The sequence below is a fragment of the Trichoplusia ni genome, chromosome 19 (genome assembly GCF_003590095.1).
Source record: "Trichoplusia ni isolate ovarian cell line Hi5 chromosome 19, tn1, whole genome shotgun sequence".
NCBI lineage: Eukaryota > Metazoa > Arthropoda > Insecta > Lepidoptera > Noctuidae > Trichoplusia > Trichoplusia ni.
The window spans coordinates 4212413-4228160 of NC_039496.1; the positions used below are offsets into that span (position 1 = coordinate 4212413).

The 15748-nt window shown below is 33.2% G+C and overlaps 1 protein-coding gene across 2 annotated transcripts in view; it reads left to right on the forward strand.

Moving 5' to 3' along the window:
• Nucleotides 1-15748, forward strand: part of LOC113503498 (lachesin-like) — a 123056-nt gene that overhangs the window by 94085 nt on the left and 13223 nt on the right. For both annotated transcript variants that reach the window (XM_026885507.1, XM_026885506.1), the window contains exon 4: nt 5933-6140. In XM_026885507.1, coding sequence (XP_026741308.1) covers nt 5933-6140 — 208 coding nt within the window. The remainder of the gene's footprint in view (nt 1-5932; nt 6141-15748) is intronic.

The window sequence follows — 15748 nt, forward strand, 5'->3', positions numbered from 1 at the left end:
GGGAATTATGTTTGGATGAACTGAATTAGATTTAAAATGAAATTAAATGCATTAGGTGCTTTTTGCCATGGGAATTTGAACGGCATTTGCCAATAAATGATGGCGTGTAGCATTTTTCATGTTAAATACGTGAACTGAACCTTTTCTTTTGGGATTTTTTTTTCAAACCTTTTTGGAGACTAGATTTGTCCTTAAATTCAGTAGAATAGTAACTAAATAACTGTTCGCCTGGTTAAGCCCAAATTCTTTTAGCTTTATCTTCAAAACGTTCAAGTATATGACGATGAGATTATTAACCTTAACAAATATTATTCTATACATTTGAAATTTCAGGAACTAAGGAGAAGGGAAAGCTTATTTTCTCTTTCACGTCATGTTCGTCAATCCACAAAATAATAATAATCAAAACTTTATAATAAGCTATCAAAATTGTAACAATAACTCACGAAACCCAAACTTTGTTCCTTAAATAAACATTTGTAAACTTTAAATCTTTTAATCGACTTTCCATGTTTCGCTTAATCCTCTTGAAAGTTCATAAGGCCGCCAGGAATCAATAAATCCGCATACTGAGGTGGTTCGATCAGCCTTTTTCCTTCACAAAGAGATTGGCGGCGTCTGCAATTTCTCCACAAGCCAGCTAACAGCCAACTCATCACGATTTAAATCCGTGTCTACATTGGACCTTTTACCTACAACATTAAGTGACTATAAGTTAGCGGATATTCAATTACTTGACGGTATTCGAATTTTAGGGGTGAATAAGTTTTTATTCGGATAGTTTGAGTATTTGGATCGCGGACCGGGAGATATGGTAGCTGTGAATGCTGAATTGGTTTTTTTATACAATTTCATGATTTGAGAACTACAGCAACAGACATTTTGGAGGGTTAGGGGTGAAGGAGGGGAGTATACTAATTGCTTCTTTAAAATTTAAGTATTAAATGAATATTTTATTACTTTTTAAAGGCGGTTTTTTTAAGGCCAGCTGCAGTAAAAAATAACTCAAAATAACTCATGATTCACTCATTTTCGTATTGGTTTTTTGCTCTCACAATTTCAAAATATCTTAAAATATGAAAGATATTTCCAGAATTCACATTGCTATTTCGCAGCTTATTTTAGTCAAGGGGTGGCTTTATTTCCACCTTCGTTTATTTATCGTTATAAAACATAGTCTAAATGAAACGCTGCTTTTGCTTACCTTTTTGTCTTCCTACTCCGTGTAGCATTATGACGCATTTGTAGAACATACCTATCAATGAAAAGGAACAAAAGCTTCTAATACTAGCTATTCTTACTAAGCGAGAAAACGATAGCATATCTTTTACACAAGGGCCAAACGTACTTGCCATTACAATAGCAACCTTAACGTTATTCTAATAAGTCTCATGTGGTTACCAAGAACAGCTAATCCGTAATACTTGAAAGGCGATTAAGAGATTAATTGAATAGATTACTTTTTGCCGCACTCCATTTAAAATAGCATTACTGATTTATAGATGAGTTCTAAGCTGCTTTGTCTTACCAGAAATCAGTGATTGCAGATTGCTTATCAAATATTCAACACGTAAATTACATTTTCATATTTGATTGCCTAATTAGAATCTTCTATTAGAACTCATGTTTACATTTGAGGGTTAATTTGTAACGTTTACGTAGTTATAGAATCTATATTGTATTTCAAACAGGTAAGTTAAAAAAAGATAAGGTTTAAAAAGTATTTTTAGGGTTAGGTGTCAGAGGCTAAAAAGGGGGGAAAAATCAAATATGATGTTTTGCTGTTGCCGCTACCGAATACCAATAAAATAAAAGTCGAAATACGAATACTGTTGGTAAGGCCATGAGTTAGATAAAAGGGCTATTATAACAGTCGCGAATCTGACTCTCATATAGCCAGTAATTTAAAAAATGCTAACATTATTTAAAAAATATCTTGTATTTTGCATACAGGCATGTTCATTATACCTAGTTTTTATGTGACGCGAATTGTGCGTACGTCATTATTGTTTTTTTAAATGCGTTTTCATCTAACCAACTATAAAACATTGTTTTATCTAATAGGCAGATATTGTGCTCGTTTCCAACCTTTTAATTAACATTTTTGAACCCTGGCACATAGTCTGTCTGCAACCTTGTTCTTAATATGATTATAGAATGATCCTGTTCTAATTATTATAATTAGAAGGCCATGTCTATCTGTATTAAGTAACGGATGTGATGTATGGTTGAAGATCTAATTAATTATGAGATTACGTCCTCAATTCAAATAGAAAGCTTTCGATAAACAAACAGTGTCAGTGTGTGTGATGTTGCCCTCTTTAAATGATCAATGGTTTCCATGAGAGAGACTTGGGATCTTAATAATTTAAATAGTATTTGCTTATTTTATTGCTGTAGAATTTGCTTTATTATTATATTCTATATAGATCAGAAATTGAAAACGATAGTATAAAATTAGGTACCTGCCTAGCCTTTTATCTAGCTGTGTTGCGGTTAGGTTTCATCTTACAAGCTGAATATCGTATTTAACTCAGAGACCGCAACTTACTTTACTGTAACACAGAAAACTCTTAGTAAGATCTGTTTCTAAAGTAATTATTTTAAATAAATAATTGCATTCGTTAAGCTATATAAGCCTAGTCTTTTGATAAGTCATCAAAATAAATAGGATTTACATCATAAGTTGTTTGTCAAAGCAACCGTTAAAACAACTGAAAACGAAAAACGAAATGAAACAAATTCCAATATTGCATTACCTAGTAGAAATAACAAATGTCTATCCATAGGAAATAATAAATCACGCGGCAAAAAAGGGCTTCGTGAGATTATGCGAATTTACGTATTGAATATTCAGCCGAAGGCACTTTTACAATCATGATGGAATTGTGAAAATACAGCGAACATTTGCCGTATCGAAGCCATCCGGGCCAATGGCGTATAAAAAACATGTCAAACGAGACAATAAGAAATATATCCGTCTCTCTCTTGCGCTGTTTGTTGACAAGGAAAATGACAGAAACGTCATTATATTTTAGTTTCGATTTCCGAGGATTTATTCGAAGTCATTTCGGAATATCGTGAATTATTGATATGATCCGGCCAGTGTCTGCGGTGCAGAAAGAATTTAATTTGCTTTGAGCATTGTTCTGTACAAGTTTCGTACAATATGTAGAATCGATACATTAAATAATTTAAATTAATGTTCGCAATTTTAACACTCTACTATGTCGAACACTGTTGACTGCCAAAATCAAAATCATCTTTTATTGCGGGTCGCAGGTATGTAATCGTTCAAAGGTTCCGTTTTTTTTTTACATAGCTGACAATCGTTACACCTCTTTTTTATAATAATTATCTATCACGTGTTTGACTAGTAAGACTTTAGTTAGATTAGCATGTCGAACTAAACAAGCAAAATGTTCAGATTTAAATATTATTCAATGTTTATGCGTTGGTACAAAATCACTACAAAACAAGTGGAATTTAGGGAAAATCCAAAATTTTTCAGACATATTTTTTTTGATTTCTAAATCTTTTATTAATTTTCGGTCAAATCTCATTAAATACTTAACTTCTGAACTTCTATCATACTTATCTAGATAATAAGTTCATTGATGGCTTTCAAAACTTTGAAAGCATTTAGATCTTTGAAGATTAGATATTACAATAACACGAAAGAATTTGAATTTAAAATAAGGCTTTTCATCAACACTTTTTTCATATCCGTTGTTCAATAGATGGTTGATATTTAATACAGCATATTTTTTTTAAATACGTTTTACATGTTCTTAGGTACAATTTAAGACCCAACCAAAAAACGAGTTTAGTAACAAAATTTTCGCGTTCACGATAGAGGTCTCCGGTTGGGACCGCAACTAGTCGGTCGAACCAATAATTACAAGTGATTCAATAAATAAAAAAACAATTTTTTATTTTAGTCGGAAATGAAAAATTACATCCTTCATCGTCCTTCATTTTCGCGTTCACGATAGAGGTCTCCGGTTGGGTACACAACTAGTCGGTCGATCCGAATTACACGTCATGCAATAATTAAAAAAACAATTTTTGATGTTAAGAAATAAAAATAAATATTTTAAATGTTTTTACACTGAAATCAAAAATTATTATCTTTCATTGTGTTTTGAGTTTTTATAACACAAATATTAATATTTGGTAAATACTTATCATAAAGCTTCAATAAAAAGTAACAAAAGGATGACATAATATATTTTGGGTGAACAAAAGATTACGTAAAAACACAAAATCTTTATCCTCATCGCGACCAATAAACTTATTCCTTTAAATCAGATAAACCTGTATGAAATATTGGATTCAAATGTGCCGAAAAATTGAAATGAGGCAAAACAAATTGCGAATATCCCTTTTCGTTTCTTCGCAGGATTAGATTGGTATTTGATTAATGTAATTTCACTTAATTTCTAACCTACTTAAAGGAATTTACTTTAATTTATACTGAACCACTTTGGATACCGTTTTAGATTCGCTTTTTCTTTTGATCACGCTCACGCCGCCTTTGGGTACAGCTATTGTTTCACAGTAACATTGTGTTTAATTATACTCCATTTTCCTTCATATTTATGTTGGGGTCTTGTCTTACAAAGCATACACAATGTAGGCACCTAATTTCGCGTACACACTGTATAATAACGAAGTTTGTACAGTGTTTCGAGTTGCTTTGGGAATCAAAGTAAACATGTTCAGTTTTCTACGAGTTCGTTATTGCGAGTTTTACTGTCTTAAATATATTAAGAAGCAACGTCCTTAAATAGAGATACAGTCTGTGCAGGATAATCCTAATTGTATATAATAATATTATTATTTTATTCGCACATTGTTTGCTTGGTTTGAGGTATTTGAAAGTGTTGAAAACCTATTATAAAGTGGATTACATATTAGTCTAGCTTTTACATACGATGGACGGCTTGTAGAAAACTTTATGGGAAAAATTGAAAGCAATATCGATAAGTTTGTTTTGTATTTCTAAACAATTAAAGTATAACTAAGCACCGCAAATTACTCTTAAGATCATTGAAATAATTTCTTTAATTTTATTTTTAAACGGTAGACAGAACAGTAGTAAAAAAAAAACAAAGAAAAATGCAATTTTGATTTTAATACACATTCCAAGGTCTAAGCAACTTTTCCGACCTCGGCCCTCGGTACTACAAACTCATAACTGTTCAGTGTTCATGCAAACAGTCTATTCGAGTTCACACGAGTTCATTTGAGACAAACCTCACCTCTGATGTAGTTGTTAATTTAATGTATGTATATAAGGTCATTGGTATACACAAAACTTTGCAGAGCCAAACAATTTACTTCAAACAATATAATTTTCTAATTTAATTCTAAATCGAGTTAAAAGTTTTGGTGCAAAACAACAATACGATATTTAGGTAAACAAAATGTCAGACTTTGGAAGCTGCTAAATATATTAGCCGTGTTTATTGTCTGACACTTATTGTTATAATTTGATTTTATGTTATTCAACGTATTAATATCATTTAAATTTTATTTGGGTAACCTTAGAAACTTTACCTAAACAAAGGAAGCCAGTACATATTTAAAGATGATATATTAATGATTTAATATGATAATAATTATTAAAAACAATGATAAGACTCAGTTATATGTAGTTAGTCTTTATCCTCATAATAAAGCAAAATCCCTAACATACACTGATTGTCTGTAAACTTATTTCATCGCCTATACTATAATTACGATAGCTTAACCAAAAACCAGGACTCAAGACAAGCATTCGTGGATCACACAAAGGCTGGTCCTACGCGGGGATCGATCTCGCGACATTTCGCGCTGTGGTGACCTCAACCAGACGGCTTCACTGCAGTGCAATTTTATTGTTTAATACGAATTAAAGTATTCATCATTAAATCATTCTTTGTTTCAGGTGGCGTGGATTCGAGCAGACGACCAAACGATCCTGACTCTTCACACGCGCCTGGTCACCCACAGCTCCCGGTACGCAGTCACCAACGACTCCCCGCGGTCGTGGCAGCTGCACATAAGACCCTTGAAGGTCGAAGACCGCGGATGCTACATGTGCCAAATCAACACCAGCACTATGAAGAAACAGATCGGGTGTGTCGATGTTTTAGGTAAGTACACATTGTTTAAAGTTACTTACTTACCTACTTCTTGTTTCTCCGACAAAATCAAATAAGACTACCCGACCGAACTTTCTTAGTTTATACCTCTTCGTGTCATCTAGGTTAGACTTCCCGTTCCTTAATCGAGAAACTAAATTTCCGATAAAACTTCTATTCGCAAACTAAAATTTCATATTTTAACTTGGAACTCTACCCACCCAGATTATCTGACGCCACTAAAACAAATAAAAAAATCTTAAACCTAACTTGCGCCACCAAACTATATGACGTACAATTGAACTGTTTTCTTCTACGTATATATGTTCTCGCTGACCTCAGACAAAAATTTCGGTCTTTTTTCAAAGGAAAACAAGTTGACGCAGAATGAGAACACAGAATGGCGTCTGGTCAGCCATTACGGCCGTCTGTTATAACATAACATCAATACGATTCTCTGAAATGTTTCCTCGAAATGAAGTACCAAAACAAGCGATAACGGTGAAGGATAATACTGTCATTTTGCACCAAATAAGATTGGACGAAAATTCTTCAAGGAGTATCTATCTATACATATAATAAAATTGTAGAAAAGTGAAAACTGTACATTGAATATTTTTAAAAAAGAATAATTGCAGGGTGGTCTACGAACAATTCCGATGCCGAAAATATGATTTTTAGAATTTTTGTCTGTTTGTCTGTTTGTCTGTTTGTCTGTATGTATGTCCGGAAAGATCTCGGAAAGTACTGGATAGATTTGATTCAAATTTTCAGAGAATATCAACAAGAGGTCCGGTCAACATACTTTTTAGTTATTATCCCGCTTTTCGTTACAGGGGGTGAGCAGGAGCCTTTTATATCTATAAACAAATATCAAATTATCTCATAAACTACTGAATATATTTCGTTCAAATTTTGCATGAACCTTATCGTACACATGATACAACAAATATACAAAAACCATAAAGCTACTATGCAGAGGGCATGAGCAGTAAAGTTTTAAATTTTTAGACTCACCCGTAACATCGTGTAATACAATTATGAGGTGTATTTTCACCCCATTGAGTAGTAGGCAGCACGGTCATCAATTTACAAAAAAACATCACGCTATTTATCTTAAGACTTTTGGCAGAGCAATAATAGGATTTTTCGAAACTAAATCATTTTCACAAAATTAGTCATTTTATTCTCTTTCAAGTCTGATATAGGCCTACCGCGACTATTTCACAAGTAAAATAAAAGAAACATAAACATATAATACGTTTTTTATGCAATTGTTACCGTAATCAGTACATTCTTGAAAGAAAGGAACTTAAATTCTTTTTATTTTTATTGATGTACTATAATTACTCAAGTTCAAATGTGGAATGCCGTAATATGATTTTGTATTTATTTACGATAGGAGTTTTTCCCTTTTTTTTTAGCTCGGTAATGTTGGCGATGCTACTTTAAGATCAAAACATTCGTAGTGACACTCAACCCAAAGTAGCATGTAGTTCACATTGATCTAATCTATAAATATGCATAACAAAAAATACTGAAAGATACAGTTAATTATTACCTTGGTTCATCTGTAACAACTAGCAACAATTTTTTTATCTTAAATTTGCAACATTACATAAGCCAAAAGTATTTCGGATAAAAAAGCCCAGAAAACTTGCATAAAAACTGCATATAAATAGGTATGCAATGTGAAAGATCTATAAGACCAAAGCTATCAATGAATAGACATTATGTATCTATTGCTAGAATAATGTCTACTGATACCTGGGATTTTTCAATATTTTAACGATTTGATCAGTCTACATCCGCCATTATAGAGACCGCACACGTGGTCCTTCCAAAAATTCCTTTAACAATTTATTGTATTCTCTACTTATTTAAAATTTTCTTCTTTCGTAGCCTGGTAAAAACAGGGGAAGGAACGAGACTGAATAAGTCTCTGAGATCCCTAAGCCGACGTGGATTAGAAACATATGTGCGTGTAGCTATCAGCACTTACATTCGTCATACAATGTCTGGAAAATTCATTTTGGCTGTCGGTATCGACAGCGTAACCTCATAACCAACCTCATGTAGTCTTTATTTAAGTTCCATTTATATTATGCAGTAGGGATGACGGTAGGTATTTTACTTCAATGATCGTCAGGTATGTTAACGAATAAAATACGTAATTTATCTTTGTAAATTGGTACAGTAAATAGAACTCATGCATATGAAGTCACTTTTATGTTCATATTTTGCTTTGTCGTAACAAATTACACATATCCTATACTTTAGATTTTTGTCATTGTCAATTTAAAAAAAGGGGTGACTGATATTTTTTTTATTATTACGCTATTAATTTATCAGCAATTTAAAGGCAAATCATGATTAAAACACCAGATGGCCAAGATAACACGTTTACCAACTTTTTTATTTTGGAAATATTCCAAACTTTAATTTTAATATTAAGAGAACAATCAAACATAACGTGTTTCAGGAAACCGTTTATTACCGCAACCGAAACCGCTTATGACACTATGTAAAATCCACAGTTACCGAGCCCGACTCTCACTTCACCAGCTCCGTTCACAAAAATAATTTTACATCTTCTTTATATCGTCAGAAAACATCGTGTGTGAAAATAACAACTGTCTGGCTATCACTGTTCCTGAGAAACAGCCAGGTGACAGACAGACAAACGGACACCGGGGCCTCAGTAATATGGTTCTGGTTTACCTCTTTAGTTACAGTACAATAATAATTTTATGATACCTCATAATCACTGTCATAATCCGTCTAGCAATTTCAGGTGTAGGCCGGCCCAAGAACAGACGTGCTCAAAAATCATAACCCACCCAATTAGAAAATGCAAAACCCTCGAAAGTAAAATATTTTTAGCAGAAGTGCTAATTCTGTTATTTTTTCCTACTTGCAACCCCCCCCTCGATTGTCAAACATGTCTAAACGAACACTTGCACATAATTCACGTTTAAATTAAAATGGTTCATTTGGTTCCGAAGCTATGATGTTACAGACAGACAGGCAGGCAGATATGTCAAAGTTATAAACCCTTCTTTTTGGGATTAATTAAGAAAAAGTCATTAAAACAGCTGTGAAATATTTGACACCAGGATAGTATGGTAAACGATGAAATGTGTTTGATTCAAACATTTGAAAGTCTTTGGGCCGCTCAAGATTCATTATAATTCATTTCGAAAAATAAAAAAGCAAGCTTAAAATATAAAAAAAGTGTTTCATTTTCAATATTGCATTACATTTTTGAGATGATCGCTATTATTAAACATCATAGTTTTTCACATCTTGAAAATCACGCAGACAAAGTCGCGGGCAACAGCTAGTACATATAATAAAATTGTAGAAATGTGAAAACTGTACATTGAATATTTTTAAAAAAGAATAATCGGATGGTAGTCTACGAACGATTCCGATGCCGAAAATATGATTTTTAGAATTTTTGTCTGTTTGTCTGTTTGTCTGTTTGTCTGTATGTATGTCCGGAAAGATCTCGGAAAGTACTGGATAGATTTGATTCATATTTTCAGAGAATATCAACAAGAAGTCCGGTCAACATACTTTTTACTTATTATCTCGCTTTTCGTTACAGGGGGTGAGCAGGAACCTTTTATATCTATACACAAATATCAAATTATCTCATAAACTACTGAATATATTTCGTTCAAATTTTGCATGAACCTTATCGTACACATGATACAACAAATATACAAAAACCATAACGCTACTATGCAGGGGGCATGAGCAGTAAAGTTTTAAATTTTTAGACTCACCCGTAACATCGTGTAATACAATTATGAGGTGTATTTTCACCCCATTGAGTAGTAGGCAGCACGGTCATCAATTTACTCAAAAAAAATCACGCTATTTATCTTAAGACTTTTGGCAGAGCAATAATATATTTTTTCGAAAGTAAATCATTTTCACAAAATCTGTCATTTTATTCTCTTTCAAGTCTAATGTAGACCTAGCGCGACAATAATCAAAATAAAAGAAACATAAACTATTAATACTTTTATTATTATTCTTTTGATGCAAATGTTACTTCGTAATCGGTACATTCTTGAAACAAAGGAACTTAAATTATTTTTATTTTTATTGGTGTACTAAAATTACTCAAGTTCAAATGTGGAATGCCGTAATATGATTTTGTGTTTATTTACGATAGGTGTATATACCTATGTTTTTAGCTCGGTTATGATGGCGATGCTACTTCAAGATCAAAACATTCGTAGTGACACTCAACCCAAAGTTGCATGTAGTTCACATTGATCTCATCTATAATTATGCATAACAATAAATTACTGAACGACACATATTACCTTGGTTCATCTGTAACAACTAGCAACAAAAATATAAACTTTCAAACAAAAAAATCCTTTCAAACAATGAAATAATGTTTTCTTAAATTTGCAACATTACATAGGCCAAAAGTATTTCGGATAGAAAAGCCCAGGAAACTTGCATAAAAACTTCATAATAGGTATGCAATGTGAAAGATCTATAAGACCAAAGCTATCAATGAATAAGAGCGTACGCTAGACGGTTTTTGTCATTACGTATCTATTGATAGAACAATGTCTACTGATACCTGGGATTTTTCAATATTTTAACGATTTGATTGGTCTACATCCGCCATTACAGAGACCGCACACGTGGCCCTTCCAAAAATTCCTGTAACAATTTATTGTAATCTCTACTTATTTAAAATTTTCTTCTTTCGTACCCTTTTAAAAACAGGGGAAGGAACAAGACTGAATGAATTTCTGAGATCCCAAAGCTGAGCCGACGAGGATTAGGAACATATTTTTGTAAATTTCCCCAATAAGGCTGATAATAGCGTGTAGCTATCAGCACTTACATCCGTCACACAATGTCTGGAAAATTCATTTTGGCTGTCGGTATTGACAGCGTAACCTCACAACCAACCTCATGTAGTCTTTATTTAAGTTCCCTTTATGCAGTAGGGATGACGGTAGGTATTTTACTTCAATGATCGTCAGGTAGGTTAACGAATAAAATACGTAATTTTTCTTTGTAAATTGGTACAGTAAATAGAACTCATGCGCATGAAGTCACTTTTATGTTCATATTTTGCTTTGTCGTAACATCACAAATTAGATACTTTAGATTTTTGTCATTGTTAATTTAAAAAAAGGGGTGCCTGATATATTTTTTTTCACGCTATTTATTTATCAGCAATTTAAAGGCAAATCATGATCAAAACACCAGGGGGCCAAGATAACACGTTTACCAACTTTTTTATTTTGGAAATATTCCAAATGTTTGTGAAGAAGATCAGTTTGAATATTAAGAGGACAATCAAACATATTTTGCAATTTTGCAAAATCTTATATCTTATGACACTATGTAACATCCACAGTTACCGAGCCCGACTCTCACTTCACCAGCTCCGTCCACAAAAATAATTTGACATCTTATTTATATCGTCAGAAAACATCGTGAGTGAAAATAACAACTGTCTGGCTATCACTGTTCCTGAGAAACAGCCAGGTGACAGACAGACGAACGGACACCGGGGCCTCAGTAATATGGTTCTGGTTTACCTCTTTGGTTACAGTACAATAATAATTTTATGATACCTCATAATCACTATCATAATCCGTCTAACAATTTCAGGTGTAGGCCGGCCAAAGAACAGACGTGCTCGAAAATCATAACCCACCCAATTAGAAAATGGAAACCCTCGAAAGTAAAACATTTTTAGCAGAAGTGCTAAGACTGAGTTATACCTTCTGTTATTTTTTCATACTTGCATTCCCCCCCCCCCATTTTCAACGGCTCGATTTGTCAAACATGTCTTAACGAACACTCGCACATAATTCACGTTTAAATTAAAATTGTACAATTCGCTATGATGTCACAGACAGACAGGCAGGCAGGCAGATATGTCAAAGTTATAAGCCCCTCTTTTTGGGATTAAATAAGAAAAAGTCATTAAAACAGCTGTGAAATATTTGACACCAGGATAGTATCGTAAACGATGAAATGTGTTTGATTCAAACATTTGATAGTCTTTGGGCCGCTCAAGATTCATTATAATTTAGAAAAAAAGCAATCTTAAAATGTAAATACAAAGTGTTTCATTTTCAATATTGCATTACATTTTTGCGATGATCGTTATTATTAAACTTCATAGTTTTTCACATCTTGAAAATCACGCAGACGAAGTCGCGGGCAACAGCTAGTAGGACTATAAAATTCTACTTCCTTAAAAAAAGTCACAATGAAGAACATTAATCGTTTTTCACCTGAAATTAGAACTGTGTCCTAAGCCAAATGAAGTTTAAACAATATTTAGCGTTGACAGAAAAGGTTGGAATATATGAAAATTTCCTCCTTCCATACATTTGAGCATTAGAAATGTGACTTTACTACAAGAGTGGTATAGGTTAAATTTCTTCACACAACAAACAATACTAATTTTGAAATACCTCATAAAAACTAGAAGATGATAAAATCCATAACGAACATTCCACCTGATTTAGGTACCGCAATTGCACTCAAGGATATGAGTGTAATTACACACAAGAGAATAGCGCACGATAATATTTTTAACTTTTCACATCAGCCAAACAAAAGCAGTACGAACTATTCTGAAATTAAAGTGTCTACACAACATCTATCGCACAAAGTGTGCGGAACAAATTATGCAGCGCTGCTTTCTTAAATTGTTTTTGTTTCGGTTTAGTTCTTTTGCCCTGCGCTCGTTTGTGTGAGTCCTTTTATTTCAGCACTTTGCGAGCTTATTTTGTGGCCTTCACCTAAAAAGGAAAGGCTTCATTATACCAATACTGTTCCACAAACGGAATTGTTGCCTAGTAATTTAACAACAAAGAGTTCTAATGTGGCTTCTTAAATGTTATTAAGTTTTTGACTGTTTATTACATGTTCTCCTTAACACTTATGCACAGTACTAAAACTACACCTGAATTAAAGTTGGTAAAACTAAATGTTGCTAAAGTTTAAAGTTTTTGTGAAAAGGAAACGTAACAGACGGAAAATTTTGGGATGTTTCATCATATCTCAAGTGAAAACTTTTGAGTGAACACCAAGTTTGTTTTGGACGAAGTAGCGTTAAAATCTGTCTCTCTATGCTTTCTCCGTTTCGCATGGAAAGTTTTCAGTATATTTGTGGTATCGTCGTATGAATCGAAATTCACGCTCGAGGTACTTTGTAAAGAAGGTCAAGATTTTTCGGTACAAGTATGCTGGGAATATTTGGGAACTGGACATTGCCAGCGTTAAGACTATTGTATTCTATCTCCAGAAATGTTTTGACAATGAAATATTCTGTGCTTGTGATAACAATTTTGTTCATACTTTTTGTGGTTATTCTTTTTCGTATTGTTTACTTAGTTTCTATCATTGAATTAGGGCAGATTTTCTACTAAAGCTTTATTTACATCGTTGCGGTGTTTATTATTTCAACTGTCTATAATTTGGAAAATTACCTATGAATTAATCTAAAGACAACACTGATCATTTTTACTCTTAAAATAATAGGTAGGTATGCAACAGCAAACAACCTAAGACTATAGTAACATGCCTCTATAGAATTAGCCCCCGACTTTGCCCGCGTGTAAATCGGATGACGAGACACTACAAACTCGTTTTATTGTTTCCTGTTTGACAATAACACTCGTCCACAGAATCCGGTTCCCTGCCTTGTTTATTGAAAATTGTAAAATTTTGCTGGAACCATCCCCAACTTTAAAATTGTTTGTATTCTTCTTTTAATTACTAGAACTTCATTTGTTTAGTAGAAGTTCCTCCTCGCTAAACTAATTTTCTCGGGACTCCTTGATAGTGTGGCTTCATGATTTGTATTTACTTTGTAATTTATTTTCCGGGAATCTTTTCGTTTCTCTTGGAGATGTTGGTGAAAATTTAAGCGAGATTTTTGTGGAGCAGTGGAACTTGAGTGGATTTGAATTGGCCTAAATTACTATCACAGTACAAACCAATTACAAAATGATTAATTTCAAAATAATATTTGAAAATCTAAGTAAAGTATAGAATAGGATCTTTTAATAAATAATTAATCGAGGAACTAATAAAATTGGCCTGTCTTGAGAATAATTAAATTAATTTCTTTAGTTTTAGGATTACGATAGATTTTGGCTCTTTACCGAGATTATCGTTTAAAATAAAATATTATGTGCCATTTAAATCAAATTCATAAAGAAGGCGGGTCTCAATTTGGTCAAGATAATTTAAAAAACAAACTACGAAATTTCAAATCTTATTTTTCTATACCTACACAAATTACGTCGAGATGATTTTTTACTGAAAATAATGTAATAGATAGGATAGATAAGAGATAGACAGAACAAAAAACAATTTCGTTACTGATTTACGGAAAGTCTGTATGTCAACAAACAAAAAACAAATATAACCAGTAAATAAAACGTAGACAAACCGTTGCAATTTAAAACAAAAACCGTTCGACTAGTTTCATACAATGGATAGCCAATCAGTGGATATAGCAATTCAAAAAATTCTAAACAAATAGTATATAAAACAAATAGATAGCTGTTACAAACGGTTGAGTGGTCCCCTAGGGTTGTCAGGGTAGGGGCACGTACTCTAATAGCGTCGTTCTCTCACGTCGCCCTCGCTTGCATCGACTGTTTTGTTTCGTTGTTCCTAAATCTAGTGATTTACAGTCCGCACATTTTGTTCGTGAGCGGCTCGGGGTCAATAGCACAAGTTTCTGGAGGTTGATCGACGGTTTGTGTTCTCTATACGGATTTGGGACCGAATTGTTTACGTTTGTTGTATAGGTTTTTTGAATTTTTGACCAGTGCTTTATTGCCGCACTGTTTATCTATGGGGTTTTGTTCGGTTCCAGTTTGAGCTTCGGGAACATTTTTCATAACAATATGACTAACTGCATTGATATCTTCTAACTGCTGTTTGGAATCGTAAATAGTTTTAACGTTTGCGAGTTCAAATAACGGTTTTATGAAATGTGTGTTCTACTTTAGTAACGTTTATTCTACTCTAAATGTACGGATCGTATCCATTCAAGTTATGATCTCTGCAGAATTTTGAAGCAAAGAAAAACATGTTTTTCTTCTACTTTGTTATTGAACGGTATTCTGAAAATGTTTTCTTGCCGCAGACAGTGCCAAGCGGAATATTATGAAAAGTTGTTTATAACGGTCGCTTTAATACACGGACGTCACCGAAAGTTTGCCAGTTTGCACAGTGACTTAACACGCAAAATTATGCTCAATAATCCTCTATCAAAGTCACATAGTTAGTGTGTAAGTGCTATAATATAGATGTAACGTTCATAAGGACGATAGTGGCGTACGTGACTTGGGGAAGTTGGGTAACTAAGGCGTGACTATATTGTAATACTTAACGTCGCATTCACTAATATTAAGTCCCGTACAAAGCGACGGAAAGTATCGCATTATAACTTTCATGGAATTTAGTACATAATAGACCTGTTCTATTAATATCATTTTTTCTTCAGTGCCAATTTCCGACAAGGCACATTTCAAGAAATAAATAATGCTATGATTATTATTACAAAAAAAAATCACCAAACCAATAGAACCAAATTAAAC